Source organism: Aythya ferina (genome assembly GCF_964211825.1).
Source record: "Aythya ferina genome assembly, chromosome: 3".
NCBI classification, from domain to species: Eukaryota; Metazoa; Chordata; class Aves; order Anseriformes; family Anatidae; genus Aythya; species Aythya ferina.
In genome coordinates, this window is record NC_140298.1 from 33111151 (window position 1) to 33135607 (window position 24457).

The 24457-nt window shown below is 44.8% G+C and overlaps 2 protein-coding genes across 6 annotated transcripts in view; one reads left to right on the plus strand and one right to left on the minus strand.

Annotated features, from left to right (window-relative positions):
* Positions 1–7704, plus strand: part of RSPH9 (radial spoke head component 9) — a gene marked incomplete at its 5' end in the record, with an annotated part of 27174 nt that extends 19470 nt beyond the window's left edge. Inside the window, 2 exons of one of the 3 annotated variants that reach the window (XM_084512235.1) lie at positions 39–164; positions 7428–7704. In XM_084512235.1, coding sequence (XP_084368361.1) covers positions 39–164; positions 7428–7489 — 188 coding nt within the window. In that variant the 3' untranslated portion in view covers positions 7490–7704. Of the gene's footprint in view, positions 1–38; positions 1707–7427 lie in introns of those variants that run through there. The other 2 variants (XM_084512236.1, XM_084512237.1) reach the window with 2 other exon arrangements.
* MRPS18A (mitochondrial ribosomal protein S18A) lies at positions 1378–22034 on the minus strand. 3 transcript variants are annotated; one of them, XM_084512238.1, is made up of 6 exons: positions 21870–22034; positions 21603–21634; positions 18488–18592; positions 11765–11888; positions 10994–11060; positions 1378–2149 (listed from the first exon to the last, which is right to left on the minus strand). In XM_084512238.1, the coding sequence occupies exons 1-6, from the start codon at positions 21967–21969 to the stop codon at positions 2005–2007; spliced, it is 573 nt and encodes a 190-aa protein (XP_084368364.1). In that variant the 5' UTR covers positions 21970–22034; the 3' UTR covers positions 1378–2004. The 3 variants fall into 3 exon arrangements, with proteins under 3 accessions (XP_084368364.1, XP_084368365.1, XP_084368366.1); XM_084512239.1 differs by lacking the exon at positions 1378–2149 and adding an exon at positions 4293–8530 and having other exon boundaries at positions 21870–22031; XM_084512240.1 differs by lacking the exon at positions 1378–2149 and adding an exon at positions 8582–9166 and having other exon boundaries at positions 21870–22031.
* Positions 22035–24457: the final 2423 nt, after the last annotated feature.

Consider the following 24457-nt stretch of genomic DNA (forward strand, 5'->3'; position numbering starts at 1 on the left):
TTTGCGGTAGTGACTCATTAGCACGTATTCTCCTACAGGCTCCTGGACTGTCCAGCCAGAGAAAGGAGGCGCTGTGGTGGTGTTGAGGAGTCTGCTCTGGCCGGGACTGACGTTCTACCACGTCCCAATGACTAAGCAGTATGGCTACATCTACTTTGGCACTGGTGAGAAGAACTTAGATCTGCCTTTCATGCTGTGACATGCTTCTCCGCGATGAGGACTCAAAAATATTTAGATTTTGCACTTCGGAGATTTTGTTTATTGCTTATTCTATAAATGTATAAAACCTCTGCACTTTGAGCAGTATTCTTTTGTGCCTGGACTCTAGCCTCGATTCTTGTCCTAGGTTGGAAATCAAATCTACGCAATCTTTTTGTGTACAAAGCCACCACAACTCATCTGGAGGCAACACAAACCAATACCTGCTGTCACCCATGTATGCCAAACAAAATTAGAGTTTCTGCCTGCTTTTGGAGTCACAAGTTGACAGCTGGTGCATGCTCTAAGGGATCCTTACTAAACCCTGAACTAGAGAAAGGCCTATTGAAGACAGGGCTGATTGTTTTGTGTTTCGGGTGTTAGGCTTCACCAAAATTAGAGGGGTCTTCCCAGCTCATGGCACAAAAATTTAGGAAAAAAAAATAACTGTAGGCATCACCTAGTTGTTTGCAAAATTTTCTCATTTGGTTTCACCTCAAGGCTTTATCCAGTGACTTTTCCATTTGTAGAACTCACTGAGCAGAGCTACCTGGGCTAGAAGACATTATTAACTTCTGCACACAGCAGAAGAAAGAAAAATATTTTTGTTTCTGAAGGGCTCTGGGTTTCAAAGCTTCAAAAAACAAGGATGGTCAGACAGAGATTTTATCTCAGTATAGAATGAAGAGTTTGTTCTGTCTCCCAAAGCCAAAAAATTTTGGCCAGCTTAAGAGACTGAATCTAGGGCTTCCATTTAAACAAAGTGAGACTAAAAAGAATCATTTTAATCTAATTTCATTTCCTGGGTAATATGGGTTTATCCTCATCCTTTGTTCCCGTCAATGCTGACAAGTATTAACTGATGATTCTGATGAAAGGAGTACATTCAGTGTTGATTTGTAGCTCAGATAAGTATCAAGGAAATGGAGCCAATAATGACCCTGATAAATTTAATGAGCTTTTCATATGAGGCCCTTAACTCGCAGTCTTAAGCAGAAGCTGTCAGTGGAAGATGCACACATGTATCGTACAGGGAGAGAAATGGTACCACCTTTTAGTTATAGGATGGAAAACTGTGCGCATCTCTCAGCCTGAAACTTTCCTAGGAAGCAGCCCCATCACTGAAAAGGAAGACTTGTGGTAAATGTATTTGCAAGGAGAAAAAAAAAAGAGGCCAAGTTGTCAAGAACGTCAGCACTCTGTATTTGCTAGATCCAGGAGGGACGCACAGGCTAGGAATCCTGAAGATGTCATGTAAGACATACACATGCCTGTCTGCCACCGCCCAGACGTTCTGCTGCAAATTATGGACAGTACAGATTATAAAAATATTTCAATTCAGTAGTCATTCATGTCATTTCCATTACTGCTGAGATAACAGTGCTTCAGGAGGCTTTTTCTTCCATCAGTGTCACAGATATAGGAGCCCAAGTAAAGCAAATCTGAGTTGAAACACATTAATGGGCATTAATATTCATTTCTGGGAAAAGAAGGAAACAACCTTTTCCAAACCCAGTGGTAGACTATAACGAAACAGAAACCTTCAGGTCCTTTCTGGCTTTGAGGACAAGTCTTTGCCTCCTGCTTTCTCCAAATCATTCTGAACGCTGAATTCTGCTGGATGTCGTGTCTTCTCCTAGAAAAGCAGACCAAAGCTCATTCACTGGAGACAATACAGGACACTAATGACAGTTTTGGAATTTGGAAATTGGAGATACTGACGAACTTGCAAAAAAAACCAAAACAAAACAAAAAACCAGAACAGTGTAAAACAGCTGTACTCATTGACTATGCCAGTTCTGGACCCTAGTGGTTGAAGTTTAGAGGCTTGTGTGTGTATTTGACATTATCCTTCAGCAAGGGGTGTCCAACTGGCATGGGGACTTTGCACCACTTAGGGCCTCTCGTCCAGATGGGCTTTGCAGATCTGACGGACCAGCGGGTCAGATACCTGTCAAAACAACACAGAGACATTTCAATTTGGGACTGATCACTGAGAAAAGGTTTTGAGTGAAGCAGGGACACACACTCCTCTGTCTGCCTTTGCCTCCCCACGTGCCTCTTCAAGAAAGCAATTACGAATGAGCACAGCACCCTCAAATGGACCACTGAAAATACTGTATGTTTTGGCACTGCTGTACCTCTGTGCTGCACCCATTACCACCTGCTTGACTTCCAGTCTCACGAAACAAATCAGGTGTAATCTCCAGGCTGCTGGTAAGTTGTCCACCAGTAGCTAAAAGTGGAGTCCCTTCATTGCAATTAAGACTGAATCCATCCATCCCCTAGGGGAGGTGTCGTTTCAACAGCTTGCCTCAATAAGGTATACTAATTACAAAGTAATTAGTCTAACAGTGTAAAATAGGCTCTAAAAAGGGACTTGTTTACTTTCAGTGGATAAATGGATATTTCTTCTGCGCAGGATGGGCTTCTGGCCTAGTCCTGCATTTTCATAGGCCCAAATTTACTTTATTATTCTCTGGACAACACTATTCCAGCTTGCTGCTGCAGGAAGCCAGAACCTGAAATTAAGAGGTACTAGAATGGAATTATCATGACTACAAATCTCTGTGAAGAGCAACGTCTGGCAAACAGCCTCTGCGTTTTACCATTTGAAGTTTTAGACTTGGCTTTGCGAACAGGCAGGGGATTTCAGATCCAGAATCAGTTACTGGAAATCTTACCCTGTGGCTGGGTGGCCTGCAGTTTTGTTAGGCTTTAAATCTTTTGCTACCAGTAGAGAGGGAACAGAGGTCCTTAGAGAAAGAGCAGTCTTTTCAGACAATAAAGATCCAAAGTAAAACCCCAGCGTAATCTGCACAAACAATGCTCCAACAAATTAGAATTTGGAACGGCCTGATAAACTTTGTCCAGCGATGTTTGCATGCCTGTGTTGAGTAATCCCATGGTCTTAATGGAACCTCAATCAGTCATCCTCTCCCCAAACAGCTTTGTTACCTTCTATTTGTATCGTGCAACTTTGAGATATTAAGAACTTTGGACAGAGACCACGTAATGCATTTGTTTGAAGGCATTTGGCAGATTCCTGCGAACTACAAAGAAAGCCTGCTAATGCCAGGCAGCCACAAACTATTTAACAGCAGCACGTTTTCCTAGTGCTTTCCTTCCTTAGCAATCCTGAATAACAAACATCGAAAAATGGATCATGTTTGGAGGTCCCTGCCGCTGAAACGGAGGCACTTCCAAAATGTTTGCATTTGCTCTGAGGAGTTTATGATAGTTAAAAGACCTAGAAGCAGCAGGAGGGGTTCAGGAGATGGCATGGAAAAAGGCTCAGTCACTTTTCCTCACACGCATGCGTTAAATTAGTCCCTTTTGACCTTTAATGCTATGCTAGTGCATTAGTGGAATCCCTTACATAACACCACGAGGACAGGAAGTCAGAGAGACTCCTGTCTCTAATTTCAAATGCAAGGGGAGTTCAGAGAGACCAAACACAGGTCCCTACTTGGGAATCTGGCGGAGAACCAACGTAAGGCAGCTTTTTTTGGGAGAACTTGTAAGGGTATTTGACAGACACATAGGGCTAAGTGCTTCTCAAATTTCCCTTACTGTAGGGGGAGGTCTGTAGCACAAGTTTTGATACCGCAAGGCTGCAGTTACAGTGAAGGAGGAAAAAAAACACAAAATAGTTTTAATCCATCGGTGTGCCAAGTGCAGTTCTGATCACGTGTCTGCACGCTTACGGGAAAGTGCTCCCATGATAATAAATGATCTCACTGTGAGAAGTGAATGTGTGAACGCGAGATACACATCAATGCTGTGTGCAGGTTTAGACAGACAGTGGCTTTTTAAGAAATCCCTCTGTTTCTGTGTGGGGGCTGGAAGTGCACACCCCAATTCTGCATAGGAAGGAGGATTTAGTAATGGCCTGATTTGAAAGCTTTTGTTATTTCTCTTTTGAGCAGGTCTAATCCAGCCCTCTGGTCCAGGCTTTTGGCTTCCTTTGGGGACTGCAGGCTGGGGCTTTTCATTGTTAGCTGAAACAGACATTTGGACGCTTTCCCTTCCTGGAGCACATTTGCTTTTAGCACTTTTAATACTTGCTTTGTCCCAAACTCAAACTTGTCCTATTTTGTTTGCTGCCTTTTTTTTTTTTTTTTTTTTACCTTGATTCAGCAGTGGCAAAAGCCTGATGCCTGGGAGCACTTGGTCTACCAAGTTCCTTTTCCGTTTTGACTAACTCCAGTTCCTACTGTTTCACAAAACAGATTTGCTTTTCCTGAGAGCAGAAACAACCCACAAAACTCACATATGAGGGCTTCAAAGCCCAGCACACAGGACTTCCCTGTGAATTCTGCTGTTTCGTGAAATTGTACCCTCCTTTTCTAGCCAAGCCACCCAACTTCCCATTATATCCAGCCACCTGGTTTGTCCCCGGGAGCTTTTACAATAACCTACAGATACACACTGGCAGATGGTCTGAATTTTCTCAACCAGCCGAGGGTTGTGAGGACAGAGCCTCCATGTGGTTGCCAAATGCAGCTGGTGTGCAGCCTCCTAACCTGTTATCTCAGTACCCAGAGCTCTCCCTCTGCTAAAGGGGGACAGAACTGCCAATCTCAGAGTGGCAACCTGCCCCAGGGCTCTGCTTACCCCCTTGAGTAGGATAGGATCCCAGGGAGCAAGCTGAATTCCTAGACTCCAGCTGCACAAAGGACTAGTTTGGGTAAAGCGTGATGCAAATCCTGGAAACAGCTGTAGGTAGTATCATTTGCAGTCACCTAAAATCTCTGTGGCACATGGAAATCAGTTTGCACAGGTTTTATTCTCCGAGCAGGAGGGCCCCAAAGCCTTCCCGCCCAGAGGCTGCTGCTTAACACCTAGGAATAATGGGCACAGGACTTCCACGTGCTAGGAGAAATTACCCACACATGGGGCAACTGCAACCCTGCATGCAGCTCAAGCCTGCCGGTGGAGTTCAAGGCTGAACTTCTGAACCCTCAGTGAGCTCTTCCAATCTGGCTCTTGTTTGGATTAAGAGCAGAAGGCAGAGGGCTACAGACTACGCAGGAAGCACTTGATCAAAGTGCTGGCAAAGGCTGCCTCCTCCCTGCCACATCCCTTCCCTTGACACCTCTTGGTTTTGCTCACCTGCAGCAGCTCTGGCTCTTTGCTTTTGAATTCACGTGGTACGCACAGCACAGTTTCCATGCAGATGAGAGAAACCACATGCTGCTGGCGTGAAACACTGATAGCAGTGAAACCAGATTCTGCTCCGAGGGAGGAGAGGTGTCCACAGAGCCTGAGAACTTTGTAATTCACGAGGAGTTCATGTGGAACCTGCCTGTTTCCTAACACACAGCAAATTCTTCAGTTCAGGTGATGGAGGAGAGGTTGACTTGGATGTTACCTGTGCCAATTCCTGTTCTTCCAGTAGGACAGCTGAAAATGGAGTGGCAGCTGAGCACTGAGAATCATGTACTCCATATCTACAAAACCTCTTGCTGACAGAGCAAGGATGACTCAGGAACCCGTGACATCCTTCAGTCCTTTTGGGAAGGGAACAACTACACAGTGTTGTGCTTTAACCAACACTTCAGACCTGCCAAAAGGAAATGAGTGCTACATTCACATTAAGGGAGCATCTAAATGCTGGCCTGAACTCAGTGACTGTTCTGGACAGTTAGTCCACACTATCCAGGCAGCAAGCTCCATGCTGTAAAGAAAACCGCTGAGCTGCTCAGGTTTCCACTCCTGAAAGCAAGAAGTCCGACCTGCAACAGTGCTTGACAGCTCCCCAAATGGTTTTGTTGTGTGGCGGCCTGCACACATGACTCTGGAATCTGGAAGTGGCCTATTGCTCCACACAGCGCTGGAGAAATCCCTGAGAACTTCCTCAGCCTCGTGGGCCAGTGAAAATACTGCGTTGCTACAGCACTTCACTGGAACACGCCAGGCTGGAGCACAACTGGACTCAGACATAAGAAGTAACTACAGGAAGTTATGAAAGGGAGAACTTAGGCTGGGGTTGAAAGAACAATCCTTGGCTACAAAACAAATTTGCTTGTGGAGTCATCCCTTGGAAACAATGACAGCCCCAGACTGGGCCAAATATGAGAAAGTGAATTGTAGGTTGCAATTCTGCAATGATGGGGTAAACTTCATTGGTTTTCCATGTCCAAGTGCTGCAGACGAACGTTATGAAAGAGAGGAGGAGGACTCAAGAATTTATGGGTGATGTGGGTACTCTGATGGCCACATTTCTGCAGAAGAGCCCATAAGAAGTAAAGCAGTTAAGCAATAACATTCGTGAGATATTGCTGTCAAAAACAAATCAGGCAGAAAGTGAAAAGACAAAGAACTGAAGTCCAAGAAATGAGGAACGCCATGGTTAGTCCCACCTGGATGGTGTCCAAACTGCAAGGGGTAGAACAGAAAGCTGTGGAGTGCTCCCCAGATGAATTCTGACCACAAGCTGTTCTCACTCATCTCCTACCACTCTGACAACCACAACTTGGCTCAGACTAGCATTTCACCTTCATGTTCTACCTTCATCCAATCTTCTCCTCTATGTTACATCATATCCAGGATGCGTGCAAAGCAAATTCTTACCATCGTGCAGAGAAATTGAGGGTGTGTAGGAAAGAAGTTTGTACAACGGAAACAGTAAAACCTCTTCAGAAAATAGAACAGGCTATTTCTGCTTGTAAGCACCAGAAAAAGCACATTCAGGAGGAGCAGAGAAGAGGCAGAGGGGTTTTTGGTGATAAATCCAAACTTCACATCGTTAGATCAACTGCAGAACAGCACCCCTGACCCTTGGTAAACGAAGGCAGTTTGCTGACAGTTCCATATGGTGGTGTGGTACTTCTTAATCTCAGCTAGGTGATAGCCAGTGCATCCAGTCACTTTGTATTTGAAGCAGGCTCTCTTAGACAGGGTGAATGTGATGTGGGCCAAATGTTCTGGCCAAGATAGCCACAAGCACAGCCAAGGTACTCCCACAGGTATACATGAATACAGCTCCTCTCAGCCCTTCTTTATGCACTTCCTTAGCACCTCTGCCCAGGAGCCATAAGGCTCCTCCTATGCAGCTGGCTTGTACATCATCTCACGAGCAGATTCCTCAAGAGCAGACCTACTGGCTAATTGGTACTGCTGACTGCTGTGCTATGAAAATAGTCTCGAGCTGGAGAAGCACCTCACTTCAGGGCAGAGACAAAGCAGAAGTGTTTCATCTGTTTGGTTTGTTCCTCCTTCAGCAGCAGATCTCAGCAGTACCAACACAACCCGGAATAAACCTGGCCAAATGGAGCATCAACCATGACTTTGCAAGAGTGGAAAGAAACGAAAGGAATTGCTTATCCAAATGAAGTAATCTGTCAGACTCCAGCCAGGTAGGGATTGCTGCTCTAAGTCTAGAAAGCATCCAGAGAGCCTACATCCAGAAATTGGATGCTTAGATCTGTAGTGTAGTAGAGGTGCTGGGCTCTGACTCCTGCATCAAGCTGCGTTCCCCACATTAAATCTCTTTCAATCTCAGGTGGTGTGAGTGAGCGGAATCTGTCCTTAAGGTTACCTTAGGTTTTTGTCTTAGTCCTGTCACTTCACTCATTTCAAAGAGCAATGCTGTCCTTCCGAAGGGCAAAGCTCTTACTATCACGGTCAGAGTGACTACATCCCTGTGCAGTGCTCAGTTCTGCCTGTTTTTTTCACCTTGCACCAGACCTCCTGTTTTAGGAGAGCACAGCAGGAACTACGTGTCTTCTATATACAAAGTTCTCTTCCACGTGCAATGCAAGTCCCTGATATCAAGAGAATAAGGGCAAATGAATGAGGGAGACAGCAGGAACAGAGGACATGATTGGGAATGCACTAAATTCTCACTATGCTGGATATTACTAGACACCTGCGAGAAGCACCCAGCTCAGTGTGCAGCCCTGATACACATTTGTCTCAAGTTCTGTTCTGTTTCCTGATGATTACTTTCCTTTGGCCAAGGAGGGACAATGTACAGAGCCCAGCAAGTGACACCTCTTTCATTTCTGCAAGCATCAGTACCAGCAATTAGCAAGCTACAAGGGCAGGTATGCTCCTAAAGTTTTGGCTGGTCAGGGTTTTTTGGAGGGGACAGGGAACAGGAGAGTATCTTTCAACACCACACACAGAGCAGACCCACTGGGGGTCTAAGGAAAAAGCCACAAAAGCAGGCAGATCTGGAGAGCACACAGGCTGGTTAACCTGATGTTAAGGGATATACACGTGCTGCGTTCCTGTCTTGGAAGAGCTTTAACAAGTAGCCCAGTGTGATCTTATGCAACTGCGTATCATGGGACACCTCAGTTTCTCCTCACTGGTGTTCCCAGGCCTACAGGAGCAGTGGAAAAAAAAAAAAAAAAAAGCACTGTTACCTCTCTAAACAGAGGTAAAGAAGGCCACAACAGTCAGTACAGCGATCTCAAGCAAAGCCAAAACTCAAGGATTTGGAAAATCCATCATCCAGTTGTGCAGCATAGTGCCTGCTGTGATAGGCTCCCTGCAGATCCTGTTGAGCTCTTCACGGACTGACACTTAAAACTGCAGCAGGTCCAAATGCAGTGAAGAAAGAGGCTCAGTTAGGTGGGCAGTCCTGATATTATGCCAGACAGGATTAGAGGAAGTCCTGGTCAAGTCCCCATGGCACTGAACAAGGCAGCTTGTTCCACTTGGAAGTCCCAGCTCAATTCTACCTCTGCCTTTCCCTGCCCTGTGGCAGCACCACAGGTTGAGCACTTCCCCAGTTACCAGGGACTTACAGAAGGCTTTAGAAACAATTACAGAGGTAAAGAGAACGTAAGACTGGACAACTCAGTTACGTGGGAAGCTTGTGATAAGAATTCTGCCTTAATTCCCCAAGTAAGTGCTGGTTAAATGTCTTCAATGTGTTTAGTCCTCACAGGGTCACCCTGCCCCAGCAGGCTGGAGGATGGAAGCAATTAATGGCTCCTGCTGTAAGTGGTGCCAGCTACAGTTAGTTCCACAGAGCAACACAGAAAAAGCACAGTTAGTGGGGTAGGCAGAGTCAAAACTCTCACAGAACCACAGTGGACAAGATTCCGTAAGGAGACAGAGAGCTTTCTCCTGCCAGCAGGCTGAGACGTCAGTGTTGGGGACATTTCAATGCTGTTTCATCTCAACAGCTCTGTTCTCTTTTCCTCAACTGTCTCCACCCCACTCATTACATCTCCTTGCTGGCAGGGGGAAAACATGGGTGGTAGCAATGTAACAGGGAGAGCTTGGATCCTAATCACTAATTATTTAAGATATCTTTATTTAAGAGATTAAACATAGAACATATCTGGAGGTTTTTCTCACTAAAAACTTATGAAACACTTTGTCAGAGTCAAGGCATTAGATCTGGAGCCCTGGTGTGATTCCAGCAGGACAGAGGATTTACCATTTCCCATCTCAACCTGCTGTGTGAATGTTAGCTAGATAACGTGCTCCACCCCACAGCTGCTAGATAGACGCAGCAACTAAAGAATCTCCAAGACTTCAGATAGAGGAATAACAAAGCTTTCAGAATTGAAGTATTTGATGGCTACAGGGCTGCACCAAATGTACTCCTCTAATTTAGTTCTCACTGATCTCAGGGACTTCTCCAAGGGCCTACCTCAAGTCTCCACTGCAGAATGTGGGATCTGAAATGCAGGGGTCTCCAGCTGCCCTGAGCCCTGCAGCCCAAACTCTCCCAGCAACAGCCCCTTGGCCTCTGGTAACCCCATGGCTTGCTAATGCAAGGTTCATAAACCGCTCTGACATCCCCATGGAAACAGAGTGTGAGGCCATAAACAGGGGATTAGCACCTCCTAACGCTGAGCAAAGCGCAGAAGGTGACAGCAGCCTTTCAGTTTGTCCACCAAAGGCCAGAGGCCATTCAGTCCTGGGAGGGGGAAGAGAGTGTGTAACACAGGAAGGGCAGGCTGAGGGCGAGTCACCGCCTGCAGTCAGAAAGGGCAAATGGGGATGGGGAAGAGTAGAGCAGTTTTGTGACAGGCCCTTGTTAGCTGCTCAGCCCTCATCTCACTGCTGGTACCCATCCTGAGCACACCCTTCTGCCCTAATTGCAGCTGGGGGGCAGGCACTGAAAGGCTGGGAGAGAAGGGGCTGTTTATTTTGGAGATGAGAGGGCTCAGCGTGGGTCTTATCAATGCTTATAAATACTTGAAGGGTAAGTGTAAAGACAACAAAGCCAGACTCTTCTCAGTGGTACCCAGCAACAGAACAAGAGGCACCAGGCACAAATGGAAACAAATTTTGTCTGAATGCAAGAAGGCACCTTCTGACTGTGAGAGTGGTTGAACTCTGGAACAAGCTGCCCAGAGAAACTGAAAGGTTCATCCTTGGGGATATTCAAAATCTGACTGGATGCAGCCCTGGATAACCAGCTCTCGGTGATCCTGCTTTAGCAGGAGGTGTGGATGAGACGGTCTCCAGAGGAGCTTCCACCCTCAACTACTCTGTGATGCTGTGACTCCAGTTCTGTGGCATCCTTCCGTGACTGCCCTACTAAATATTAGTGAACAGGAGGCCAGTGCAGCTGGGAAAGGGTGAGCAGACCAACACTGGCAGTTCTCATCCTGTGGGGATGGTCTGGATGAGATGCGGTTTGTCCTTAAAGACTAACAAGAGTTATGACAGATACTGTTTCTCTGCCATGCTGTGAGTACTTTTTATGAAACCTGTTGCCCGAGGCATGTTCTACCCAGTTATAAGGAACTGGGTTTCCTCTTCCAATCTATTCCTTAAAAAAAAAAAAAAAAAAAAAGGACAGAAAGATAAGACTACTCACCTGTTGAGCTTGGGTTTCTTGGGAATATGCCCTTCAGGAAGTCGAGGCCTGTGGTTTGGCAACAAACCTGAGACAGAAAAAGAAAGGCGTGAGAATATTTTGCAGTCCCTCCTTGCCTCTGTATCACCCAGAAGTTACATTACACCTCATAAGCCCGGCAACCCAGGATCCCTACTGCTAAAACATAACTAAAGCACAAAGGGTATTTGTTCTTTCTTTAGCCATTGCTGAGCCTGCACCCTAGCCAGAGAGAAATTGGGAGGTTCTGCTGGATACACTCTTTGAGAGGGAACACACACAGCAGACCCAGCTGCTTGAGGCTTTGGAGGGGACATAGGGCAGGGGTGCCCAATCAGATTCCATCTCCAGGGTGAAAAATCTATTAAAATCCTCAGTCCATTTAACCTGGATACATCTCACGTACCAAAGACCAGCACAATACACAGATTGTATCAACTAGGACCCACTTCCAGGTCAAAACAGAGATCTTCACAATGCAGACGGTCGACAGGTGCATTAATGGGGTCAGGGTCATGCTTATGCTAGAGCAAGTCACTTCAGAAGCTGGTATTTAATCATTAGGAGCACAGCTACAGTCTGTGCCACTTCCCACATCCTTCCACAATGGCAGATTCCATCATCCTGTCCCAGCACTTGGCGCACAACGGCTTTGCTGGGTGACTGGCCAAGGAAACCTTACAGAGTTATACCCACAGGGTGGGAGACCCCTCTCATGGGGCTGTCTGGGTGTTGTCTGAGGGGGCCAGGTACCTGCACGGTGAGCCATCTGCACGCAGACCGCAATCTTCCTGTGCTCCTCCAAACAGAGGCCCGTGATCCGCCGTGGCAGCATCCCTCCGTCAGAACGGATAAACTGGCTCAAGAGCAGGACATCCTGAGGGAGGAAAAGAGGGCAGGGCCGTCAGCGCTACAGCTACGTTAACTGCTGTCCCTCTGAGGTGTTGTGCTGGTCCTCACGCTGCGCGCAGAGCTCAGTACAGAGCAGGACAAGGATGACTTCCTACACTTTTGGCTGCAGATGGACAGCAAGCGACTTTTGCTTGCCATCGCTCTGCCTGCCAGCTTAGCTCAGTGAGGTTACTAAGCTTTCCCCTGACTTCACTAGCGTAAACACATGATGTCAGCTCCAATCCTTGCTCCTCCGCTGTCACTTGCTCCAAGATTCTAGCTAAGACAATGTGTCCTAGGTACACTGAGGCACAGTTACACAAGACCTGCAGATGGACGGTGTTTACACAACTTGAGATCCCCTCACAGCTGCTATCCTAAAGGTCACAGATACGTTAGATCACCCCTGGCCCTTTCATTGTTCCCTCAGAGCAGGGTTGTTCCCTGCTACCTATCCCTCCAGCTTTCATCTGGTTTCCCATGGTGGAACTTCCCTCACGTCTCTCTGGAAAGGCAGAGAGCAGGGCAGCCTTCCAAGAGCTTGCACGAAGAAGCTTGTTGTGAAAAGAGAACATGCACCGATAGGAAAGACCTAAGAGAATAAATCCCTGCTCCCAGCCTTTCGACTGTGCGTGCCTTAGGCAGGGCTGCTGAAGCCCTGCTGGATGCAAGGAGTGCTCAGAGCATGCCGAGGGTTCGGCTGGGATTCAAGGATCATTTAGCTTACACTGCTGTTGACCTTTCCAATTAAGTACTCTAGAAATCTAAAGCGCTTTTAATAAAAACAAAATTAAAGGGAACTGTAGGATCAGATAGTATCATAAGTCTGCCCTGACAAATTATTAAACACAGCACAAGTGTCCCATTAACTGCACGTCGTAAACCGGCCCCGTATTCAGCCACAGCTCGCCATTTCCACACACACCACCGCTGCCAGAGCACCCTCAAGCCAACACAGGCAGGTCCTGACACACTGACGTCTCTGTAAGTTGGCCCAAAGGGCTTTTGGGGCCTCTGTGCTGGGTTCTCCCCCCGTCTGTTGACAGACTTGTTGCTGGTTGAGAGTTTACTTCTCCACTGCTGTTGTAAACATTGTCATAGTTGAGGTAGCTGGAGCGTGCAGAGGCTGCTCTCCGGCTGGAAGGGACGTGCCAGCAGGCACCCCAACAGAAAAGGGAATTCAGATCAGGTATGTCAGCACTTTGTACCCCTCTGTCCAGGGCAACAGGCAGGAACAAAGAGCACTTGTTGCTTTTTGTGATGGGTGACCCTGATTGCCTGCTGATCACAGACCTCCTCCTACCCCATATCTATTCCATTTTCCATAACAAATTCCATAAAGAGCTCCCTGGAGCACTCCTAGCTTCATTTACTGCCCTTGCAAAGACAGACTAACATTCAGAATACACAGCCACCTAGGATTTATAAATCCATCCCCACCGCAGGAGACCAGCTCAGCTCTGAGGTGGGCTGTTGGAATCCAGCATGGCTTTCTGGTAATGACCTGCTCTGACAGATGCTGCCATACAACTGCTGCAGTCAAAAATTTAGAGTTCTTTTTCTCTCCAATCCCACCCTCACCACTATGATCATGAAAAACAAAATTTCCCTCTTCCCTTATCTGGCTTGCTTTCTACCAGTTAATGCATTCAGGCTTATTTTCAGACTCGTCTCTTTGAAAGAGCAGCAGGTTAGGTAACTCCATGCTAATGAAGAACGACTTACAACCACCACGCAGTGATGCTGTATCCAAAGAACAAGAATAGCACAGTTGAGCAACTAGCAGGAAGCTCCCAAGAGGCCATCTGTGGGTAAAAAAGAAGCAAAGTGTCCTCAGCCCAGCCAGCGCATGACCTTGCCAATGAGAACAGTAACCAAGGGACCGTTTGGTGCCAGCTGCGTTGGTGGAAACTGGACAGAGGCCAGCCAAACAGTCCAAGGGCACTGACTTTCGGCCACTCCTGAAATGCACTGGATTGGATCCAGGAAGCCTAAGCAAGCCTCCATCCCGTTTTTTCCATTTTCTGCAGCCATCCCGTTCTCCAAATCACCAACACCTCGACTTGCCATTTAGCCCAAACACACAAACATATCACTTCCCTCAGTGAGAAAGGGCTGTTCAGCTCCAAGTGCCTCGAAAGAGAAGAGCTTCCTACACCCTTCTACTAGCCTGCTGTAGTGCTCTGTGGGGAAGGAGGAGAAGGGAGCTGATGGCAAGTTTGAAGCTGTTCCAGTCACTGCAGCCGTGAAAGCCTGAGTAGGCCACAGCTCTCCCGAAGGGTGTGTGTGGTCCAAGCACTCTCTCCTATTACCACCACGCCTCTTGGAGTCACAGGGCTGTTATCAAGTGTTTCCACGCAAAGGTGGGTGGCGGGAAGCAAAAGCAGATAGTCTTTTTCTTCCTCTGGAAAAAAAGGGAAAAACCCATTCTCTGTTATTATCTTTGACAAACAGCGTGTCTCCAGCCGACCAACTTCCCTGTGTGGCAGTCGTATCCCAAGTGAAATCATTTATGTCCCTGCCGCTGCAGTTCCAAGTTACATTCACACCATTTGGCTTAAAATGCTGCCATTTTAAGGAGATTTGTCCATTTCAGAAGATCCCCGCAGCGTCCTCGTGCAGATGCATCTTACCGCAGGGAGCAAGCAGACAGGTACAGCCAACTTTACGGGGCAGCTGCGGAGGGAAGCGAACAAGCATGTAGAGGAATCAAAGGAAAAAAATACATCTGGCAAGTCCTCGTGGTGCCGTCATGTTCCATGAAATTCACATTCTGTGCTAGTGGACAGCCAAGCCTGTAACTACAGATTTGCTTTAATCACTGGACAGCTCCCATGAGGCTGGACCCAGATTCCCACCCCTGTAATCTGCAGCATTTGATGAAAACAGCTTGGATTGAATTAATCTAGGGCTAACAGGCAAAGATTGCAGTTTGGTTTCCCCTCATTGCAGCCAAAGCAAGATGACATATTTACTGCCTGCTCAGGCTAATGATGTTTGAAGTGGTTAAGGGGGGAGAAGGAAAAACAAGTTTAGCCTTCACCTTTAAAAGGTCTGGATAAACTAGCTAAACAAAACACTACGTATAACACATTGCTGTGAATGGATGGCAACTGAAAGGCAGAGGCATCTCTGCATTTCAATATCCGCAGACCATTTGGAAAGCAAGAACCTTGACTGGCTACATGCAATTCATTAAAAGCTTCATTTATCACAATGAGAGTTCTGTCTGTGTAGCCAAATTACTATGGGGCCGTGGACAAGCCTGCCTGTCATGATTTCCAGTTACACAAGAACGTATTTCCTCCTTTAACCCTTACTCCTGGGAGCTGTACACCATTCTCTAGGCATTTTGTAAGAGGATTGCAGGTTCCAACCCAGTTGCCTCCTGACAGTGATGAAAATCAATTTTTTAAACATCTGATGGCTGTGAAAAATCAAGAGAGATCTGGGATTCAGTGGCCAGACATACCCAGACGACAAACAGCGGGCATTTGTACCTCGGGCTCCTTTATCCTGAGCCTCGGTGCAGACTAAGGACTGAACTGGCAGTGCCGACTGCAGCCCTCCACACCGCAGCTGAGGCAGGTTGTTATCACGACCCATGAGCGCTCACAATGCCTGTTTGGTTGATTAATAACTTCAGAGCCATTGGTCCCCCGGTTCCCTGACAGCTAAAGTAACTCATTATGCTACTACTTTAGACCGTGCTAGTTGCCCATGACAAAAGGGAAGTCCTATGAGGTCATATTACTCAGCTCCCTCGGGGGCTAATTCAACACTTCCCTTTTCATAGGGCCTTATTCAGTCCAATTACAAGCGTCCCAAGCAAAAAAAAAAAAAAAAAAAAAAAAAAAAAAGCTCACACTTTCCCTTCTGTGCAACCGCCTGAGCTCAGCTTATCAAGCTCAAAGAAACCCCTGTGATCCACCTATTCTGATCCTGCACTGAGCAGGGGTCATAGGTTATGCTGTATGAACTAGCCTGTACCTTTAAAATAGCTGGTCTTGATTTACAGTCTTTTAGGACAATTCAGCCACCAGTGAGTAAATTGTCTAATTAAACACTTTAATAAACCGTTTAATGACCCACACAGTTAAATGCCTGCATTTTATTATTTGAGCATTTCAAGATCCTGCTAGTCATCGCTGCTGCAGCAAAGAAAAACAGCTGAGAGCTTTTGTGCAGAAAAGGGGGGGATTTCATTCCCCTTAACATTTAAAAGCCTATAAATCCACAACTGGCATTAAAACACATAATGGACTTATTCAAGCAGAAGAGGTGATCTACTCCAGAGCTGAAGTTTCTCCTAACTCTCATCAACCCCATGGAGGAACAGTTTTAAAAACTGAGGCAGGAACCTTCTACAACTGATAACGCTAATTCACACTGCTCTCTTTAGCTTTCTGCCCAGACTCTCCTCAGCCCTGCAGCAGGCATACTGGATATATATTCCCAGATACACTTGCATTCAAAAACTACCCAACAGCCAGGATGGACACGTGCCAAGGCTCCCTAAATTGTTGGGAACAATCTTAGCAACGATTCTCAAGACCCTGGCTGCAGGATCTCTCCTCACATTTGGTTTGCTCCTGCCTCCACACTGACAACTAGAAATCAGAATCCGAGAATCAACTAGCTTCAACATGGAAGAAAATGTTGAATCTTAGTTCACAGTACAAACACATTTAACACTCAACCTTCACGTTGTCCTCTGGGACCAACAGCCTACTTCTAATCCGGGAACTCTGGCCCTGCAGCACCACATTATCTAAAATCATTTTGTTTCTCATTGGCCCAGTTATCTCTTTGTGCAACTGAGTCCTCTACCACAGACAGCAGAAGAAAATAAATCTTATTAACTTTCAAGATGACTCATCTCATCCCTGAGTATCAGTTTATAGTTTCTATGAAGTTCCTAGTGGGTGACTCACGGAATGCTCTCTGAAAATCTGTAGAGCGAGGCAGTTTAATGATGCTGTTGACTCCACGCATTTAGAAGTTATGTGACTCTAAATTAACCTTAGAAAACTATTTTCCAGTGTGATTGGCTTACTTTGAATACAGTGGCGTTCAGCAACCATGAAGTGTGTCTTGCGAGAAATCCCTGCATTCAAAGATGAACACCACAAAACGAGTCTGATCTGCTTTCGTAGTGCTTTCCATACCTTAATGATATCTGGCATTTCTCCTTACTTACTCTCACCTGCAAATTCAGAATATTTTAGCTTGCCCAGATTGTTGTGAAATCACACCAGAGAACACAAAACACTTTGCCCTGACATTTATTTCACTGTTTAATACCAAATCCGGCCCTATTTGGAATCATTAGCAACACCCAGGTCCTAGACAACATCATTCCTGCAACACAGACTGACAGATACCAATCTGCCATTTCATTTATATCTCACATCATTTCACCCACCTGAAGTAATTGTATTTTATCTGGCACTGTTTCTGTCCTTCAAAACTCATGAGTCATAACTGGTCCTGTCCTAATCACTTGTTAGGTTTTACCCCTAATCAATACCATTCTACTTGGCATTTGCAGCATTTCTTTTACCAAGTAGTAGCCATCTGCATCATCCTCTTGCCCCTCTCAGTTGTGATTGGTGATTCCATAGGATTTTTTCTACACTTACAAAAAATCCTGCAAAAGTCAAGTTATTTGTTTGTTAATTCCGCTAAGATCTTGGCACTACACACAATCCAGGCCTGCTGGTCTGTACCTAATTCAGTGCTTAAGTCTGTACCTGTTTTTTTTTTTCCCGTTGCTTTATAGTAGTCATTTGCAAGACTGCAATCCAGCATTGGGATTTTAGCTTACACTGGGGTACTTAGGTCTTTTATAAACTATGTTTGAATGACCTCTTCTTGTGAAACTACGTTCTGTATCCTCTACCTCATACTCTTTATTCTAAGATGTTTTTGAGCGTCGTGCTTTTGTTTTAAAGCATTTCATAATTTCCCTGCCATCTTCCACATTTAGTGTCAATCATACTCTCGTTAGTTAATAAACACCTCATTAGCATTTCCTGCTAAAGGCGTCAATCAACTATTTTTTCCTGTTGCTAAGGGGAAAGGAAGAAAGCGTGTATGCTCTCTGCCGTATCCATCAAGAGCTTCAAAAGGTACGCAGAACGGTTACTACTTCAGTGAACAATGACCTGAAAAAAACCTGCAGTGCTTAAAGATACAAGTCTAGTCAAGATCTAGTCAAGTCTTTTGGTTTCTCTGGAGTTACAGCAGGCCTGAATCTGTTGACTAAATATCGCATTTCAGTTCTGTTCTCTTAAAAGCGCAATGTTGAAGGGCATTTAGGCACATTACAGAGATATGGCCTTCTCAGATCAGATTCCAAACCTCCTATTTGATATAAACAAATCCTTTTTCCACGAAATACCATCAATCAAGGCAAACAATCACTATATAGGAAGCTCTTGTTATACCCAATAGAAGCAGAGATGGAGTTACCCATCTTTACTGTACCTGGCAAAAGAAGAAAGGATCAGGTTGTGCAGTAGGCTAGACACGAGAGCAGTATTTATCTGTGAAGGAGCATTACACCGTCCTCGTTAAGCTTACCACATAATCATACTTATGCTTCAGGTTCCAGCGACAGATGGGACACTGGCCAGAGGGGTTAGGAGGAGTTGGTGCTGCAGCATCCTCTACAATTTTCCCTTCAATCTAGGAAAAAATTCAAAGGATACAATGGTCAAGCAAATATTGCATAATCCATACCTCAGCCTTCACCTGTGACTTGAGAAAAATCTATCACTAAGACCACAACACATTGACAATTACTGCACAGATATAAGAGGCACAGGACCTGCATTATACAACTCACTCTTTTATAGATCAATAAATCAAGCACTTTGGATATATACAGATTATGGGAAAAATAAGTAATCCAAGGAGCAAAGAGAACCATTTGATAAATTCTTGCATATATTTAACTAAGAACAAGTTCAGATTTAATGTGAAATTCTCATATTTGCCTGAATTCCATTCATTGCAGCGTTCCTTTGAACTACCGTGCCTTGTATTTGCAGTGATCCTTTAGCCAAAAGCCTTAAAACACATTTTTGCTGGGAACATGAGAATGTCACAGAACAGCAAACGCATGCTGTGGGCCAAAGTATGCAGATGTTTACTAGACTATAAGCCAACACCAAGGAAAATTCTGAGCAGAAGTCAGACTGAAAGAAAGGACTGTTAGATGTCTGCTGTGTGTGTGTGTACACATATATATATATTTAAAATACACCAATATTTTTTTCTAGTTTAATTCCCTGAACAATCCCTTTGGGAAATCATTTTACAATCTTTTCTCCATCACTACAGAGTGGTGAATCTAACACTCGACTTTTCTCAAAAGTAACATGCAAAGAAGTCTAGAAGGCGTGTGTGGGAGGAACCTGAGAAATTTGTTTTCGAGGCATAGGTATTTTAGGAACACGAAGTCTATATAAGTGTGCGCTTGTCTTTTTTGAGGACTTATGAATAGAAGCAAGAGCTCTCTCAACTTGCAGCTGAATGGAGATGAAAAGACAATAAAACTGAGCAAGTTTTTCTTCAAAAACATTTTGGAAGCCTTGTCTGGTCAAATTAAAATTAAAACCATTTGGAACACCAACCGTTAGGCTCAAATAGTTCAAACACCAGAGAGTTTATGAAGAAATCCTGGGTATCTAATTAAATTCTCCAATACCGTGAAGGAATGCAATGCTATTTTTAATAAAAAAGCTGAAAATCCTGGGAAGAAAACAGCATGACGTGTTCTCTAAGTTAGTATGGGACACTGACATCCAGCTGAAGTGTCAGAAACAGCTCATACCATGTGTCTTTCTTGCCTAGTGATGGCAAACATAACTTAGCTGTACTTGAAAATCTGTACCTCAAAGAGAGGGAATGCTGTCAATTTTTAAGTAAGATCCCTTCCTCTACAAGTAGGACAGCCAGTTTTACAAAAATAAAAAAAAAGTAATTATGAATATAAAATACAGGCCAGTATCTACTCTTCTACTCATTAGTAAAATTATTTTTAGGGAAGTCAGCCTATCTGGTTCCCTCAGGGTCCTGATTCCTGCCAGTCTGGCTTCAAACCGTACTTTGACTTTAATTTAATCTTGAAAACGAGTGAAGAATCAGAATACTATATCAGTATCATTTTTTCTTGATATAAATTTCCACATACACGCTTTGGTAATTACTTCCCAACTACTACGGATTCTCACATTAACCCACCCAGTTATTTTTCTGTTAGAGAACTAAGAGGGAATATAGATGCTTGACATTCTCAGCATGCTGATAAAACCCAGATTTCTTTGAGACTCATTCATCTGGTTCATGTTGAATACTTCCTTCAATATTAATAAAAGACAAGAATACATAGAAAGATAAGCACAGAGAGATGGATTCAGAAAAGTCAGACAGTGAGTTGGTAGGATAAATGAAATAACCAGGGGATATACTGAGAAATGTAACAAATGGTATAGGTTGACCAGCTAAAGGGCTGAGTATCATTTATGAGTATGGATGGATCCTAGGTTGATGCTAGAATATTATACAATTTAAATATCCAACTCTTCCTTATATTTCTACATTGGACATTGCTCCATTCAAGCCTCAAACCCAAATACAACAAGGAAACTCACTTTCAAAGGCATTAAAGTCTCTTCCCTCCCTAATATTTATTTTAAAATAGATTAAGGCGTAGTGCATTGTTTTCTAGTTATTCCCCAATGATTCCTGCTCTACTCTTCCAACAGTATTTAAACACTTCAAAATATCTGTACCGCCTGCCTCTAGATAGATTCCTACCAGCACGCATACTGCGAGCAAAACAATAACATTTTACCACCCCCTCCAGTAACTTCTGTGCCTCTTCTTCAAAAGAATACTTCTCTTGATGACATGCAACAGATCAGATGGTGTTAATCAAGCAAATTCCAATCCTATTGCTTTGGTCTTTTCCTTTTTGTTTTACAGCGTAGCTGAGAAAAAATGCTGTTCTTTATCAGAAAACTCAACACTGAGGTTTTCTTTTCAGAAGCAGTATTCTTTTAGTATTTGGCATCTTCTCTTTGACAATACCTCCTTCACCATTTTTTTTAATTACTGAATATGTTATGAAATGCAATCTTCACATCACTAACAGTCACTAAGGCTCTGATTATCAAACATGAAGCACATCAAAGCCAAGCAACATGTGTGGTACACGACAACCCTGTGCTTGCACACCGGGGAAACTTCCTTTGTGCCTACTCACACTAATCATGGGGCTGAGTTCAAGTCAAATGTCACTTAAAAAAAAAAAAAAAAAAAGAGGGAATGAAGCAGAAGAATTGCCTTTTGCATTTCAGCTACTCAACACCTGTACTGTGGGCTTCCAATTTCACAGGGATGTGACAACACCACAGGTTTGTTGTTCATGGGTGATGCTGCCTGGAGCCCTTCGTCCCCTCACCAGCACCAGGGTGCTGAGACCCTGACCTTCTCTGGCCAAACCATCTACCTCACGTACCCATGCTAGTAACACTCTCCTACCTTTGCTTTGCCTTCGTACCCTGTGATGTTTTTTGGGCAGTAAACCAACCCTTTCACCACCCCTTTTGGGAGCCACCAGGCGACTCTGAAAAGGGGAGACGCAACAGCACGGGCTGCTACTGAGCAAAACATGGGGACAGAGACTTACTGTGGTCGTGTTGCCTTCAGTCACCTCCACGACTGCACAGACAAAAAAAATGAAAACAAAAAAAAAAGTCAGGAGAACAAAATAATAGAGGGATACTAGTTCAGCAAAAAACAACCTTTTTTTTTGGGGGGGGGGGAAAGGGGTGGTGAAACAGAGCGAACGCTACCGTTTCCCCCAACCGCAGCGAGGCAACGGGGCGAGGGGCAGCCCGGGAGCCTCTCCGCGGTCCCCCCGGTGCCCGTGGCCCGGGACCGGCCCCGGACTCACCCTCCCGGAGGGCTCGGGCCGGCGGCGGGGCCCAGCCGCGCCCCCAGAGCCCGGCAAAGAGCCGCCTCAGCCCCCCGCGCAGCAGGCTGGGGGCCGCCATCTTGTCGTCGCCCTGCTTGCCGTCACTCCCGCTTCCGCCGGGGGGAAGGCGGGCTCCGCGCCGCCATTTTGAGGCGCGGCTGGGCCCGCCCCTGTCACCTGAGGGGCGGGCGGGGGGGCGGGCAGAGGGAGGCTGCTGTTAGCCTGCCCAGCATATTCTCCTTTTCTTTTTAAATTTATTTATTGTTTATTTTTTTTTAAGAGCCTTTTCCACCTCGAGGTGGTGTTGGCACTGTGTTACATAGGCTTGAACAATGCTCCTTCCACAGCTCCTGAGTCTCTCTGTGAGAGGAAGGACAAGGGCTAGTTTATGGTTTATTTGTATTATTTATGGTGATCTGTAACTCAGGTGAAGGTTTGAAGCACCATATTGTCAGGCTGAAAACTTACTTGTGCTACAAGTAGCCCAGTTTAGATGCTTTCCGTTTTTGGATGAGTATCGCTTGCCTTTGGCAGGTCTTGGGCAGCTTGTAGCCTGCTGCTGAGAAAGTACTGTCCCCATCATCTTTCTTAGCATGTGTCCATCTCCGAGCTTCTTCCTCCTTCCTTTGATGGAAGGTAGCCCCTTGGTGCCCATTGAGGGAGTGCATGAAACAGTTGTGACTTTAGGTACCAAAGTGAACATTCATTTTTCATCATAATACTGGGTCCTCGTGAAGAGTCAGCTGGTATAGTTGAGGTTGAGATAATCTGTAGCCAATAGCAAAGGTCATTCACGTTCTTTTTTTTCCCAAATGCTAGCTAGTTTTCAATTTTTCTCTCTCAAAAATGCTAAACTAATGGAATGAGAGAATCATCTGGGAGTCATGCATTGGTGGTTATTTATGCATCCGCTTTTATCAGTGGTCAGCGGTGTTTAAGCAAGATACTCTATGTTTTTCTGAGTTTCTAGATAAACTGTTAATGTAAAGTATAAATTGTGACAAAGATAACATTTAACATAATTTAAAATAAATGTGATTTTACTATCTCAAGAGGTTTCCTCTCACTCCTCCCTCCTTCCTGTTGTTACGCTTGCTTTTTGTTGCAGTCCAGTTTGAAAACGTATGCCTATCTGGGGCAGTGGGACTATGCTTCTTTTTTTTTTTTTTTTCTTTTTTTTTTTTTTTTTTTAGTTATTATTATATTTATTTATTTTTGTAGTCCTTGATAAAACTGGGTAGGTTCTCCAGGTGATACCGTCCCTTTAGATTGTACTGTGGGAGACCAGACCAGAAAATTAACGCAAATCTTTCTATGGCAATTCTAAACATTCAACTCAGACTTTTCCGAAGAAGTGGGAGTGAAGGCAGGGCTTCTGTCCAGACTCCTGTGCTCTATGCCAAGCAATGAGAACGGGGCCATCCCAGTTATTCAGAGAACAAATTGAGTAAGAACACCAGCCGGAAGAAAACTCTTCGTCTCTTGTTGGATTATGCTATATAATGGTCCTTAGAAGCAGGGTGATCTTCAGCTTCTCCAAAAGTTTAGAAATAAGAGCCAAACAAAATATTTACTGCCATCCAGTCTGGGAATAACTTCCTTATGAGGAAAAGGAACATTGCTAGACACAGTAGTGTAGCAATGTCACATTTTTGTGATTTTTTTTTCTTTTTATAGAGAATTTTATCCTAGTGGAAGGAGTTTAGTTGCGACAACCTGGCAGGAGAGTTTATTCAAGGGTTTAAATTAAACCCAATTTCCTCTGCTTGTCTCACGTGATGGGGAAAACTAAAGGGCTGTCCATTTCAGTTGGAAGAAACCGACAGTAAGCACAGTGCTGGTTCAGCACGGTGAAGATAAAGAGACAGGCAAGGTTGGGTGCTGTTCAAGAGTTTCTCCATGTCATTTGACTGTTCAGTATTGACGTTTAAGCAGTATTCTGGGTTTTGGTCTGCCAGAGGCTACCAACATGGTGGTAGGTCAGATAACAGTAAGAACTCCTCTTGCTTGTCTCACCCTCAAACAAAGGCTGTCTCTAAATGAATTAGTGACACATGATTTAACACAAAGAAGGAAATTAGTTGCTTTCGTAAAGAATTGGAGTCTCTGGAGTGGATCCTCTCTTTCCCCAGGATAATTTCTTTGCCTTCAGAGTATTTTCCATCAGTGATGCAGACCGTTGAGTCCCAAGGAGATAAACAATGTTTGTGCCAACTTGGGTTGAAGCCCATCATCTCTTTCCAAGTTTGGAAATTTGACATATTTCTAATTTCCTACAGATAATTTTAAATGAATTTATTTCATCAAGCCCTTGTATTTTGGGGTAAAAGAAAAAGAATTCTGAATGTTATGTCTACATACTAAAGAGAAAAGTGGCTTTCTTTTCTGTAAGTCATTTCAGCCACGGTCTGTATTTTGTCGACACTACAGAAGGTGGTGGAGTTCAGACAGAAGTGGACATTTCCAAGGAATAGAACGGGATGTCACTGACCATCAAAGAATGAATGCTTTGCCTTTTGAATCAAAATTAAACCTGTGCTCACAAGTGTGGAGCTGGTCAGAAGCAA

Coding starts and splice junctions, on each gene's coding strand:
- MRPS18A (XM_084512238.1), bottom strand. CDS start 21,969: ATGGCGGCCCCCAGCCTGCTGCGCGGGGGGCTGAGGCGGCTCTTTGCC. Junction 21,635..21,869: donor GGCCCGAGCCCTCCGGGAGG/GTGAGTCCGGGG, acceptor TTGTCTGTGCAG/TCGTGGAGGTGACTGAAGGC. Junction 11,889..18,487: donor AGCATAAGTATGATTATGTG/GTAAGCTTAACG, acceptor TTCCTCCCTCAG/GATGTCCTGCTCTTGAGCCA.